Source organism: Glossina fuscipes, unplaced genomic scaffold, assembly GCF_014805625.2.
Source record: "Glossina fuscipes isolate IAEA_lab_2018 unplaced genomic scaffold, Yale_Gfus_2 2, whole genome shotgun sequence".
NCBI lineage: Eukaryota > Metazoa > Arthropoda > Insecta > Diptera > Glossinidae > Glossina > Glossina fuscipes.
Genome location: NW_023998416.1, coordinates 2,411,331 through 2,426,325, shown reverse-complemented (window position 1 = coordinate 2,426,325; position 14,995 = coordinate 2,411,331). Strand labels below are relative to the sequence as shown.

Here is a 14,995-nt window from a genome sequence, read left to right as displayed (position 1 = left end):
TTCTTCTTATTTCCAGATTATGAATGATTGCTATAGGAGTAAAAATGTAAGTACATATATATATTTTTTTTAAGAATAATTTATTGCTGCATGTTGAAATGAAACTGTTCTGCTCTTATTTGTTTTATAAGTCTCTTTCCGTATTTCATTCTGGAGGAGCGAACCTCATGAAGTATAAAACAAATATTAACTTAACACTCAACTATGCGTATGAACTAGTTATTCATTTAGTTTGTTTCATCCTTTTGTTTAAAAATTTTTTTTTTAATAAATATAATATAAAAGTTAAAGTTTGTGCAAAATTTAAAAACAAATGTTAACGTTTATAATATGTATTTAGAAAAGTTCCAAGTTACTGTGAAGCGTATACAAACAACTCTATAGTAAATTTGCTTAATAGAAAGTTTAATTGTCAAATTTTACTATCACAGATTAAAAATTAGTGGACTATTACTTTTTAAGATTATTGTTTAAATTTAGATTAGTTTTTCATTCGTGCACATAATGCTTAGTAAACGTTATTAAGATTTTTGTTAAAGATTTTGCACATCATTGCATATTTAAAAAGTAAACCACTTTAGAGTTTTTTTTAATAAACTAAATCCTTTTTGTGGGAAACAGCTTAAAGTACCATCAAGTTCACATCATTTCTTTTGTAAAAAAAATATGTCGCGAATTGTTATTTTTGTTTTGCTTTCTACAGATTAGAGAAGGATCAGAAGATTATTAAAGCCCGTTCGATTGGGTTCGATAATGAGTAAACATTGTTGTTCAACTTTCGACTGTATAACACATTATGAAGGTGAAAGTATTCCAGAACAGACTCGGAAAAAAACAGCAACATTCTCTAATATTTTCTATTTAATCATCGTTTTTTCATGCGTTCAAATTTTTATACATTTTGCACATTTATTATTTGCAATTATGAGTAATGAGCAAAACACCAATTTTTCATTCCCTTTGAAAAATAGAGGTATTCTCAGTTTACTTGGTACGGCGAGCGAGTCCGATTTAGCCCTTTTTCAATACAAATCTGCGTGAAAGAACTTCCATTGTTTTTGCCAATTTGGAAGCCGATAGCTTCATTTTCGCGGCCTGGGAAATGTATACATGAGACATTGCAGAGATGGACAGACAAACATGCTTAAATCGATTTAGGATTTGATGCCGATCAAGAATATATACATTTTGTGGCGCCTCCTTCTCGGCATTGCAAACCTTTTGCCAAAATGAATATACCTCTCATTGTGATATGTATAATAAAATGGATCACCTATGCAGAAGAGCTCGATACGATGTTACTATAATTTTCGAAGAATAAATTTCATGCAATTGTTAAGATTAACTTGAAATTTTTCATTGCGTCATTTCCCTTTCATATAAAAAACTTGTCCGTATGAGAATTTCATTTTACAATGGCAAATGTATCGGCACTATAAGCCATAGTAAAATATTTAATATACATAGCCTTTATAGTCACATATGTACAAATAAATAATTTTAAAATGAAACTTTCGTCAAAAAGCAAAGTCTTTTTGATATGAAATTTTTGTTTTCATCAAAAAAGCAATGGAAAAATTCAAGCGAAAATATTCAGAGATATCTCATCGAAGGTTAACCTAGACAATACCTATCGAAACGATTATTCATTGATTAACATGAGATTGCAACAGCAACTGAGCAGCGATAAATGTAGGAAACTCTTCAAGTATTAAATAACTGAAAAAAGGAATGTTTCCTTTTATACCAAACACATAACCGAAGGATGGGCGATATATTCACTTTATCAAAACGTTTGCGACGCTCAAAGAGAAACCTCAGAGATCCCATAAGGTATATATATTTTGATCAGCATCAAATTTTAAATCGATTTAAGCATGTCCGCCTGTCCATCCGGCCGTCTGCACACCTATGTAACGTCTGATGTAAACATTCTCCTCCAGGTCGCAGAAATAAACCCTTCGACTTCAAATTGGTAGTTCTTGCATTGAAAATGGGCCAAATGGGGCGAAAGACATGCGCACAGCACCACGCAAACAAATAAAAAATTGGTTTTTTGTTCATTACTCATAAGGTATATATCAATAAATATAGAAAAAACTGGGGCGTATATTCTGTGGGCGATGCTATAGTGCCTGCACAAAAGTAGAAAAATATGACAACACCTGCCCAATATTATAGAGCAAAAGAACTTCATTTTTTTTTCAATGCCTTGAATGCGCACAACACGCTTCAAAAATGCCATAAAGTATGCAAATTTTTGGCCAGTTTGAAATTTGGAAGTCCCTTCGTCTATCCATTTGTCCGTCGGCCCAAGTGTGTAGCATCTGTGGTAAACATATGCCCGTTAGCGAAAATGAAGATATCGTCTACGAATTTGCAAAAGAATTTGGAAGAGACTTTTAAAGACTATTTAAAGCCCACAACCCCTCAGGCATAGGCGACAACAATTTTGACTCTAAAAATAGAAAGAATCAATCGCGCTCGCTTCGCATTATAGAGCATGAAAACATTTTGTTTACATTATGTGTCTTTTTTAGAATAACGCTAATGGGTATAAAAGATTCGGTTATGACCGAATATTATTTTCTTATTTGTTTCATTTTTAAAGGGAAAACTAGGAATAGGTAGTACTGCGATAATAGGTTTCTTCTTGAGTACTTTTTTAAATTTAATGCGCTTTTTTTTAACAACACCACGTACTGTGTGATTCTGACATCCTCTGTAGCTTCCGTTATTCGTACATATATTTGTGAGCAAGAACGTATTGCTTTGTATTTAGGTATTGTCCGTTTTTTTCTTTTTGTCTTTCGTTCATCTTCTATTTCAAATACATTTTATTGTTGTCTCCATGTGACACCTTCTACAAAGGCGAGCATATATAATATATATATAGGCATTGAAACGCCTACATAAATACAGTATTAAATTTTAATAACATGTGCACATACTTTCGTGCAAACAAGCGCAAATACGCGCATAAATATTTTATGCAAAAGAGTAAAATTACAAACATGAGGTGGAACCGAGTAAATCTAACATGAAAATAGAAAAACAAAAAGACAAACTATTGTGAACATTGTATGTGAATTTGAAGTCTTGTAAAAAGTTTTGATGAAGAGTTCTTTATATAAACGTAACATAAATACAACTTATGAGAAACTTGTGAGAATTCATAAGTTCATTGGTATGTTACAGAAACTTGAAACCTTTAATGGCTCTAAGCCATAGGAACCCAAAAGAATTTATGTTATATGCTTAGAAGTATCTTAAAAAGCAATAAACCGACTTAAGAAGCAAGTAAGAAAATGATATTCGTGTCCATAACTTAAATCAAATCCGTGGTATTCAAAATATGTAAACGATTGTTTTACATGGTGTGTGTATGAGGATTGTTCGACATTTTTGCATCGCCCTTTTATGTGTGGCTACGAAATAGTTATTTGAAGTTTTAAATTAATATTTTTCGTCTAGTACTTAAACTTTCCAAAGCAACACTGTCTAGTAACATCACCAACTAATAATCAATTGAAAGTTTTCGGCAAAAGTATAACATAATTCAAAAATTCTGTATTGCGTTTGAATGCGCTTTCACATCGACGCAACAAACAGTCCGTTGTGCAGCAAGTGTACTTTCTTGTAGGAAGGATGGACTTAATGAAGAATGGACTTGTCCAACTCAGATGGCCATCAATGGGTCGTGCCACTAAAATGCTTCAGCTTCAAAAAACATTTGCTTCTTTTAACCTTAATCGAATCACATGACAGACTCGCAGACAGCCGTAAAACAAAAAAAAGTTCCAAAAACTTAACAAGTCATAAAATTATAATCGGCTGTATCCAAATCTTTTATATCCATCACCGTTATCCTAATCTTTTATATCCATCACCTTTATCCTAATAAAGACTGGGCAGACAACGAAAACACTAAATTTCCATACTCTATAACATTGAACGAGCGCGACTGATTGTTTACATTTTTGTGAAAACTGTAGAGATTTTTACCGCATATCATCTGTTGTAGTATATAAACGATGACCACAAACCCATATAGGAGTTGTGTTCTCAGTGCAAGTCTGATATCAGCATGGTTTCTGCCAAATTTGAGGGCGGCAGCTTTGTCTTTACAACACACATTGCGTAGACTTCACTCTTCTGTTTACAGTTCATGGCTCAGAAAAAAATTATTAAACGTGTTCCGGCGTTTTCGGACAAATTTTCGAGTAACGATTTGTTTTTTCTGTCAAATACAAGTAATTTCTTTCGAACTGCATAAGTCTGTTACAAAAATGAAAAGGATTAATTTCGTCATCATATCTAATTGTAAATTTAAAAAAATTTTTTCTTTGATGGTAATTGTCAAAGTAAAGTAAAACAAACATTTCTGAAAAGCCACATAAAATAATCGAAATATTTCTGTGCAACATTCATGCGAACCTCAAAGGTTCACAAAGGTTTGAAAAAAATTTCTGAAATGTAAACTGTTCCTGTTTTTGTATTTTTTAAAAATCAATTTTTTTAAAATAAATGAAAAAACTTTTGAAAAAATTTCCAATTCATCTGTCCTTCAGTATTTCTTTGTTAAAGTCTATAAAACTTCTCACAAAGCAAAAAATTCACAAACTTATTCATTAATAATGCGTGAGCTATAAGGAATAAGACGTGATCGGCTCATAGCTTCAGTAGGCGTGTGAGTGACGCTTCTGAATCAAGATGTAACAAATATTTCGGGGAAATTTCCTGACTGTACGTACTTTTAATTTATACCTTTGCTATGCTCTCAACAGGATTATTACCGTTTCGGGATTTTAAAGACTTATCTCTTAACTTTTACGGCAGGAAAGAATGTTTGTTCTTTCCGAAAAAGTTCAATTCATAAAGTTGTTGATGTACAATAAGGTAACCAAACAAGTAGGAAAATTGTATCGATCATCGAACCTTTTATCCACCTTACCTATCCACCACCGCTATTCTAAAAAACGGAAAAGCTAAATTTGAATACTCTGTGATATTATGGGGAGACCGTTGATTTTTTCAATTCTCAGAGTAAAAATGAAAATGTGACGGTCTGGCGAACAGACAGACATGCTTGGGTGCTTCCCGAACTTGAAACTGGTTGGGAATTTATATACTTTAAAGGATTTTGAAAAAAAAAAAATCAAATTTTAATACAATATAACATTGGGTAGGCATGGTCGATTTTTTCTATTTTTGCACAGGCACTATACCATCGCTCATAAAATATATATTCCAGTTTTTGTTTTTATCTGCGAAAAACCAATTTTTTATTCCATCTAAAAAGCAAGCAAAAGGTGTTCTCAGGAGTTACGTGGTACTGTAGGCGGGTCCTTCTATCGATTTGGACCAATTTACACTGCCCCGAAATATATGAAACAGGTAGTTTCTTTTTGACAGTCCAGAGAATGTTTTGAATAAACACTCACAAACGGACAGGCGCAGATGCTTACATCGATTTAGAATATAATGCTAGTCAAGAATTTATATACTTTGTGAGGTCTCCGAAGCTTTCTTCTGGGCGCAGGAAACGTTTTTACAAAGTGAGTAAACGGTTCATCGTTCAGTGACCTGTGAATAAAAATTGCAATACTATTAGGATGATAAAATTATACACTTTATGTGAATCATGGGGACGTAATTAAAATAAAATTTAATAGATTTCAGGAAGAACACAGTAATTAAAACTATTTGTACAAGTAAAAAATTCGCTTCCTATTTGCATTATACACGTTATAGCACAGCCATCTTGTTTATTTACATTCGTTGCAAATGTAAATGAAGTTGATGGGTGTAAAAAATTCCGACACAGCTGAATGTGATTTTTCCTGTGTGTTTAGATATGTTCTTATTTCACAAGTACATGTTTTTTAAAGGATTTTAATATTTAACAAGAGAATGAAAAAATTTTTTTTTTATAATTACTTGTTTTCATCAACACTCGCTATAAGCCTTGCGGGTATTTAACAAAAAACAAAAACAACAATACTTTGCAATAATAACATAAAAAAAGTTTTTATATGTTTTCTATAGCCGCACTATAGGACGATGGCATACTTATTTCCGCAAAGCGCTTAAACTATAGCCTTACTTGCCTAGACGGTCCTTTACCTACCCTTTTATTCGTCGGTTATGCTTATTCGCTCATGCATGACTCTCGTTCAGTTTCATGCACATTTCATAGTTTCACCACAGGTGCAACTGCCCGTTTATGTGTTTCTCTGCTCTCAGTATAAATTGCATGTTCTTTGTCAATCAATCTGTTCTGCTGTGTGTTTATCGGTTTGCCAAAAGCTTTGCTATCAACTCCTTGTTCTGCTAATTTGTTCGGGTTTTGCGTGTTATCTATTTGCTTTTTCCCTGTTCGACCATCTCATAGGTCTGCTTATCCGAGTATTTATCCGCTCACGTATGCGTCGGCTTGTCTCTTTCTATGTCTACCTGATATTTTTATTATTGCTTATCTCTGATCTCTGCTTGTTTATCTGGTATCTGATTATCCGTTTGTTTCGGTATTTTTGCTTTATCTATTTACTTATGTCTCTTCATATGTACCTGTTTACTCATCTCCTTAATTATTTACTTACCTACTGATCTATCTACTTGTCCACCTATCTATCTGTCTACTTTTCTGCCTGGTTATTGATCTGCGTATCTATCCATCGATCCATTCATCTGTCTACCCATATATTTAATCTTATCTGCTTAATTATATGTCTACTTATCTGTCTACTAAGCGCCTATTGATTTGAAATAAATGAAAGTCTACTATCTCATCCGCTACTCTATTTGACAGTCTGTCTGACAATTCTTTTTTGTTCGAATTTTCATTGAAATGTTCTCGACATTTAAAGCCCTTAGCACACTATGTGCTTTTGTTTATTCACATTCAGCTTGTAGTATACATCCCTGCAAATAAGATTTGAAAAAAGGTGGGAGGAAACTACAAACGCGCTCATAATAATAATAACGAATAATATCAACAATTTAAAATTTTGTTGCAAACAACAGGATTTCATAAAGATTTGCAAGCTTGAAAAAAAAACATTCAAAAGGCAATTATTTTCTCAAGTTAACGTTAAAAGAATTGATGAAAATCATCATGTGCTCAGATATTTTGGGTTGATGTACATGTGTTAGACATGAGGACTATCCAAAATTCGCTGGAAACCGTACTTTTTCACTTAGTGTAAGCTCGAAGGGCTGGTGGTGATACTGAATAATTTAATTGTTTTTGTTGTTGGCGAAAAATACGGACAAATTCTCCCTTTTGAAAATAAAAGAAACAAATAAAAAAATTTTATTCGTTTCTGCTCGAACCCTCTTGCACCCATTATCATTAAGGCAAAAATGGAATGACGGGAAACGGAATTTTTTATTTAATGATCAAAAGCTCGCATTATTATGCTTTGAACGCAGAGTTATTGTACTGTGGGGTTGCCTTTTGGGGTGCATGAATTTCCAAAGTTTTGAGAAATTCGAAATCGATATTTTAATATTCTCGGTCGGAAGAACGCTTATTTCGTACGTTTACAACGACGAACAAACGTAGATTCTATGCGCACTTTAATAATGTATAGACCATGTATACTTTGAAATATCTCTGCAGCTCCGTTCTGGATGAAGAAACCGAATCAACAAAATGAATATACCGCCATACTGCGGTGGTATGGTGAGAAAGAACGAATGAAAGCGAAAGATGGAAATTACGCAGAGCTTAAAACGAATCTTCCAGCACTGAGCAAGCATTTGCTTTAATTTTTTTCCGTCACTATATAACAACTAGCCTTCCCTCCCGTCGCCGTACTTTTATTGTTCACAAGTATGCCCCGCAATACATTTATTAGAACGCAACATAAACAATGAATTGTTCGAGTAAAGCATAATGTAATGAAAATATTGTGGCCAAATAGTGTAAGAACACTAATCATCCCATCCCTATAGTGACTGTTTAGCCTGTAAAGGTAAAGTGTACTCCTTCTAAGCTATGACCATTGGTTATCTGTGTCTTTTCGTACTGTCTCCTGACTATCGCCATGTTACACGCATAGAGGACATCTTCACTGAGCGCTTGATATGTAGTTAGAGACATCAAAACGATACTTCCTTTATCTCTTCAATCGTGTCAACAGAAAGTCATAATGTCCTTTTTGGGTTTCGCGAATAGACATATCCAGGTCAAACAAAGTTAAATCCTATCTGACGACCAACTTTCGAGATGTCAAAAATTTGTCACAAGGCAGAAAGTATGATGATGTAAAATTCAGAAGTTGTCTGCTCATGTTATGGAGAACAACAACATGTGAAAAGATTTCGCAATGCATCGCCTCACGATAATCGAAGACCACTTCTGGAGGACAGCAAACTGGGCTCAACTTACTTGAAATTGATATGTAATTGTCTCGATATAAGATAAAATCTAAAGAACATTTAACATGAAACCGGAGCAATTAATTAAGATATTGGTTTCTAAAGTGTAGATTTACGTTTACACCCACGTAAACAATGAATCGACGGAACTACTTGATAATGAAATGTGAAAAACCCTGATTGTATATTTTTAATGCTATTATTGATTTGAAATAATTTCGCTATATCTCTCTTGATATTTACAGTTCACACACGGATTCACTAATATAAAAGCCAGTTCAAATTTTATAGCCAGTAAGCGAACTCCGACCCTTTTTGGAAGAATGTTAGCGAGTTCATGACTCTATTCCACGCCGATTTTTCACTATGTTCGCTCTATACAAACGATTTGTTATCCGTTTTTCCGCCTCGTCTCAATCAAAGCAGATAAAGTCGTTAAAACATAGAAATTGTTTTAAACATAAAAATAGCATGACAGACTTGCTTACGTCGATTCAGATATTGATTCAGAGTCGACTAGTATATTGAAGCTGCCGTTGTTGACTACATATCGTACGCATAACACAGGGTCGGTCTACGGTTCTCATTATCAAACAAACTTGTTGTCAAATTTGCATTTTCGGTTGATGGTTCGCGTTAATTAGCCTTCGTTAACGAAAATTGGGCTCATGTTACTCGATAGCCTTATTATGTTATACGCACGCCGCCCAAGCCCAACTCGATTGAATACCATCTACCCCAAATGCGATCCCACGATTATTCGATAACGAGATCTGTAAACTTATCCACAATACTTGTAAAACACGATACAAAATATGCGATTATTACAACACGATTTTTTCATATGATACGTTTTCACTTTACGTGTCTAAAGAGCTAATATACAGGTATTACAACGTATACCTTCACCGCAAATGCTACAAACGCAACGTAGAACTTCCTTTTTCCACGTACTCTTTAGTAGATGTAAAGGCAGCGCTATAACTATTAAATTTAAATTACAACAAATAATATTTGCACACATTACAAATGGTATTTACGTACATCGTTATAGTAATATGAAATTGAAATCTCCCGGCACATGCCCGTTATTGCGAATGCATAGCCAAATGTATAATAAAAATGAAATAAAAAATAATAATATATAGCGTTTACAACCAGAGAATTGTATTTTAATTTTAATACTGATGAGGTTATATTCAAATTTAATATATTTCGTAAATTTCGAAATAAATTCAGTAAAAGTGCAAATTAGTTGGAATTCCAAGCTATTAAGCGCTGTGATAGGAGGATTAATATATGAATATATGGATAGGACAGATTTGGTGCTTCCAATTAATGAATAAGAACAGAAAAGATATATATATCATATATTTTAGATAATTGTATCATTTGTCTTCTATTTTTTTTTCCCCCCCCCATAATTTTCAGTTAAAACGTAACATAGCAGCCTACTTTACAATTGCTTTTCAATATCGTATGTATGATATGCACGTTTTATAAATGTATACTGCTCGAGCTTCACAGTTTGCCAAATCAATAACTATGGCATGTAGTGTGCAAAAACAAACTTCATCATCGGCCGGTCCAGCTACACCGAAATCCAAGGCCTTTGGAATTCCGCGGGGATCCTTGCCTACGGATATGGCACAGCCGCCTTTGGAATTTCAATGGCCGCCACCTACTCCCGCATCAACGCATACGAATAACGTACGTTTGCACATGATGAATCAGGATCCAAAGGATTTACATACCGCCCGTGCCATGATTGAAGAATTAAGATCGAAAGTGCGTTGCCAAGCGGAGCATATTATGAAATGGCGCAAAACTTATGCTCTACAGGTAAATTTCTTTTAAATAATGCAAACTAACAAATAAAAAAAAATTTTTTTTTTTTTTTTTTGCTTGTTGCGCGTACAGGTCCAACAGCACTATCGCTATCAGAAGGAAAAAAACGATCAATTGAATGCTTTAACTTGTCAATTATTACTTTTAGAGTCACGTTTGAAACGCAAACAAAAACAGATAGCCAGTCTCTTAAATCATCGCGAGATGACTATACAGAGACAACAAAAAATTATTGATACTCTATCGACTCGTTTAGTCGATCATGGTCTCGAGACAATTGAAGCCAGTTACGCCACCGAATTGGATTCGCTTAATGATTCCGATTCCGCTGTGGTTTTAGAGGACATAGACTCAGACTCAAATGTGACTTTAACCGGCAACCGGCGAAGAAGTAGCGGTAATATTGGTAATAATATGACAAGTGACGGTATCACCATTGTACGTTCTATATCGGATGCCATTGAAACCAATTTAACAAAGTATGGTGTAACTAGACGTAATAATTGTTTCCTGCGTAGACCGGAAATTTTAGAGACTGTTTATTCCGTAGAAGAGGATCCTGAGCCCACATCTGATGTAGCCGAGAAACGTGATAAATTCAAACAACGTTCTGAGAAAGCTTTGAGTTCTAGTTCAACGGAAGGACAAATAGATAATGCCGAAGTTAATACACCAACATCCACAACAGTTAATTCTGCAGCAACAGTAGGCAGCGGTGCTCAAATTACTACCAAAGAGGGAGATAAAAGAGAAGATAAACCTACAGTATGCGCTATAAAAAATGGTCATATGAAGTTACCGCAGTTGCATAATGTGAAAGCCCGTTCAATGGAGGACTCAGCAAGAGCTTCTAGTATAGATGACGATGATATGAATGGAAATAACTTGCCTAAATCTAACCAGGTAACCAATTATAATCGTGTCATGTCCAATCATCGTTCAGTTACAAAACCTAAAGATGTCAAATATAAACGCATCAACAAAGCTAAGTCAAAAAGTCTTGAAGAACTGCGAGGTCGTCTCAAGAATTTGGTGGAAAAAGTTGACCACCAAACATCAGCTGCGGTGCATTTATCAAGCCCAATGTATGCGGCCAATATAATACCACAAACAGCCCAATCGTATGCGTGACAATTGCCGAAAGAAACGCAAGTACAGGACTCAGCTCAGAGCTTGAATTCAACTCCAGTAAAAGTAATTGACACGTCAAAGATGCCCATCAAGCACACCTCTGAGGTTTCACTGGCCGTTGCCATTTTGCCCCTAGCTAAGCACGCAGCTCCAAAGCGATCACTCACATTACCACGTGTATTGGTACCCCAGGCAGCTTTGCATAACGGCAGCAGTGGTACGACTGGTACAGGCAATGGTAGTGTAAGTGGTCGTAAAACTTTCTAGCAATTAAAGAAATTTTTCATTCGTAATTGTGATAAAAAAAAGTAAACGTCTTCAATGTATCAAAAAAATTATTTAAATTTTTTAATATATTTAAAAAGACCTTTTTTAAATATATTTTATAATTTATTTTTCTTTTTTTTTTTTTGTAAAATTTTTTTAATAAAACAAAATATGATAAAAAATTTTATAAACAGAAATTTTGTTTTTTTTTTTTATTTGTTTTATTTTACTTATACATTTTATTTTGCGTTAATATAAGATTCATAAGAGAGACAGCAGAGCTGTCTCTTTGTCCATCTATCTTCCCAGAGATGTCAGAGACTATAAATGTAGATATAACCTTAGTGTATTTTCCAAGCCTAAGTTTGACAAACGTGTTAGCCCCATTACCAAAACTAAAACCCATTACGCTATAATTTGCGATCAAAATTTCCTGGAAGTGATTGAATGGTTTGTTTTTTTTTTTTTTTTATCTCCATAAATAGGTAATTAAGATTTCTCAGACATAGCTCATTTTATCAAAATATTTCAGTATTGCTTTGCGATAGAACATATGGACACAAATTGTTGAAATAAATTTTCAGATTGCTATGCAATTTTGGCCAATTCACGGTAAGCGTTCAAAAATGTGCGCATCAGTAAGCAAAAGTGTAATGGTTATGAAAACTTTGCCACGGAACAAATGTAATTTTTTTTTTTTTTGTTAACTACAAAATTATTTTCAAGACTGAACCTATAGTAATAAACAGTTTTGAACAATTGAACACACTATGTCTACAAGCATCTGTCTTCCGCGTACGGGACGAGGACTGCGGATCATATTCGTTATGTATAAAATTATATAATTATCGCCGAGATCGATCTAGGTTACAGACTTCTATGGCATTGAGCATATCATAATGCACTCCTCTTAGAGCAACTTTAATCTAATTTGGGAAATGCTGCCCCAGTCTTTACCACAGAAAAAATTATAAACTATTATATAAACAATTTTTTATACGTCATGTAAAAAATAAACATATAACAATTTTTTATAAGCATCCAACTATAGGCGCAATAACTCTCACACTCTCTCATCATATGTACTCTTGCATAAGCTCGAGAGAATATTTCGCAAGATGTTACTGGTACTATTATTGCTTATACAAATTACTTTGTCAATAACTTTAATCTTAAGAATCCTTAATATGTTATGCTATAAACATTAGGCCAGAAACATTGACACCTTTCGCAGCTTTCATCATTGGAACTATTTTGCCCGCCGTAATGACCCGTCCAAGCAATAACAAAAAATCCTGTGATTTTTAATGCATGCATAAGATGTGAGGTTATAAAGGTGCATTTCAATGTAAATGCATTTTTCTTGTGGCCTGTTTTTATACTTTCCTGTTTTTATAATTTTCTAATGATTAGTAAAGGTTATACAACACTTAAAAGATATACCTTCTTACATATACCGAAAAATGAAGGGTCTTTACAATTTGTGAAAACCTTTGCAACGCCCAGAGGGAAGCCAATTCTAAATTGATATAAACATGTCCGTCTGTCCACCTGTTCGTCTGTGTAATGTGTGCTCTAAATATTCTCCAGGCCGCAGAAATTAACTTTGGAAATTCTTGCAGGCAAGTTGGTACTGAAAATGGGCCAAATCTATCGAATAACACGCCTACCATACTAGGTAGCGCACAGAAGCAAATTTTCAAAAGCCCCACGAACTAGATATAAATTTTTGGTCAGTTTCAAATTCAGATTGCACGTAAACATGTCCGTCTGTTCATCAGTCCATCTGCTTGCCTGTTAGTCTAACGTATCCACCCTCCTGTTCAGCGGTAAATTTACGTAAGAGTTTCAAAATGGCCCAAACAGATTGAAGAGCGCAAACTGCTTTGCTTTCCGCGTCTTTGGCTCATTGCTCACAATCTACAATACACCGCAATAAATTCCAGAAAAATAGAAACAATCAGCCACGCCCACGTTACATTGTAGAATATGCAAGTTTACATATATGCTTTTTTCAATCATTTGTAAAATAACGTCGACGGGTGTAAAATATTCGGTCACAATCGAATACAAATTTCATTTATTTATTTACTTATTCATTTTTACTCTTGCTGCATTCACAACGCTGTAAATAAAAGTTTTGAAACTTTACAAACGATATGAAAACATAAAAGTTTTAAATAATATATTATCTAATTTATTTATTATTATTTTCTCCTAGATTAAGAATTCTTTTAAAAAGATCGAATATCATGAAAAGAATTCAATGTCATAAGTACCTTAAAAACGTAGATTTTATGATAGAATATGAGATAAAAAATAAGTAAATAAAAACAAAGAAAAAAAAAAAAATTTTAATTTAAGAAAAGAAACAGAATTTAAGACAACTACTACAGAGTTTCAATTAAAATGCTTAAAAGTGAACTTCAGTACCTACTCGAATCCTCTAACTGTGTTTTCTAAGGTACAAAGTAGTTTTAAAAGGGGAAATAAACACATAAATTATGATATGTAACATATTACCTAACATAAACTCTATCTTTCAAATGCTTATTAAATGAACTACTGATTGTGAAAAACCAAACATCCTGTATATATTTTTATAAAGTATTTTTCTAATGTACAAATTAATACTTGGAAATTGTAAATGTATGATCCAAAGGCCAAGAAGCATAAGAGCTTTTTTTGAAAATCTATCCACGTTCCTATTAAGATAATATAGTTCTATGATGTGTAAGCGTTTTATACAAATTTCTTTGTTCTATCGAAGTTCTAAGCAAAGAAAATGAAAACAGAAAATTTCAAGAGACTTTTCTAAGTGATGCTTGCTTATTGGTCATGAAAAACTCCATAAAAAAAATAAGAAATAAATATCGAATTTTTTTATACTCACTATTACCTTGTGCGTGTTCGATTTGTTAAAATAATAATGTTTTAGATTGATTTCTTCAAAAACGTGTGTTATTTATTCTTTTTAAAATGGTCTTTACATCAGTGTAGTTTCTTCTTTGAAAATGGTGATGGCATGTTTTGTTCAGTAGACGATTTCGATTTATTTTATTGAGGAATAAGTCAAAAATATGAATGGTTTCGTAGTCATTTGTATTTAACACTAACTTGAACGTGACTTTAGGTCCATTTCTGTGTTAAGTTCAAAGCATTACAAGAAATCGCTTTGCATAGCTGATTAGGAATTTTCATGGTCTCAACGATCCGTTTGATGATAATTCATATTATAAGATGAAGTCTATTTTACTTTTCATTTTCGCGTGACAGTCAGAGAACCCAGGGAACACTCCTTAAAAGCTTTGCTCTAATTCGCGGTTCTAACCCAGTATTAGCGCTCAAGAACTTTTCTAAGTCC

At 33.6% G+C, this 14,995-nt stretch overlaps 1 protein-coding gene across 1 annotated transcript in view; it reads left to right on the top strand.

Moving 5' to 3' along the window:
* Nucleotides 1–11,625, top strand: part of LOC119633206 — a 41,815-nt gene extending 30,190 nt beyond the window's left edge. Inside the window, exons 3-5 of the mRNA XM_038026616.1 lie at nucleotides 17–46; nucleotides 9,817–10,227; nucleotides 10,306–11,625. Of these exons, the coding sequence (XP_037882544.1) occupies nucleotides 9,889–10,227; nucleotides 10,306–11,364 (1,398 nt within the window). The 5' untranslated portion in view covers nucleotides 17–46; nucleotides 9,817–9,888 and the 3' untranslated portion in view covers nucleotides 11,365–11,625. The remainder of the gene's footprint in view (nucleotides 1–16; nucleotides 47–9,816; nucleotides 10,228–10,305) is intronic.
* The last annotated feature ends 3,370 nt before the right edge of the window (nucleotides 11,626–14,995 follow it).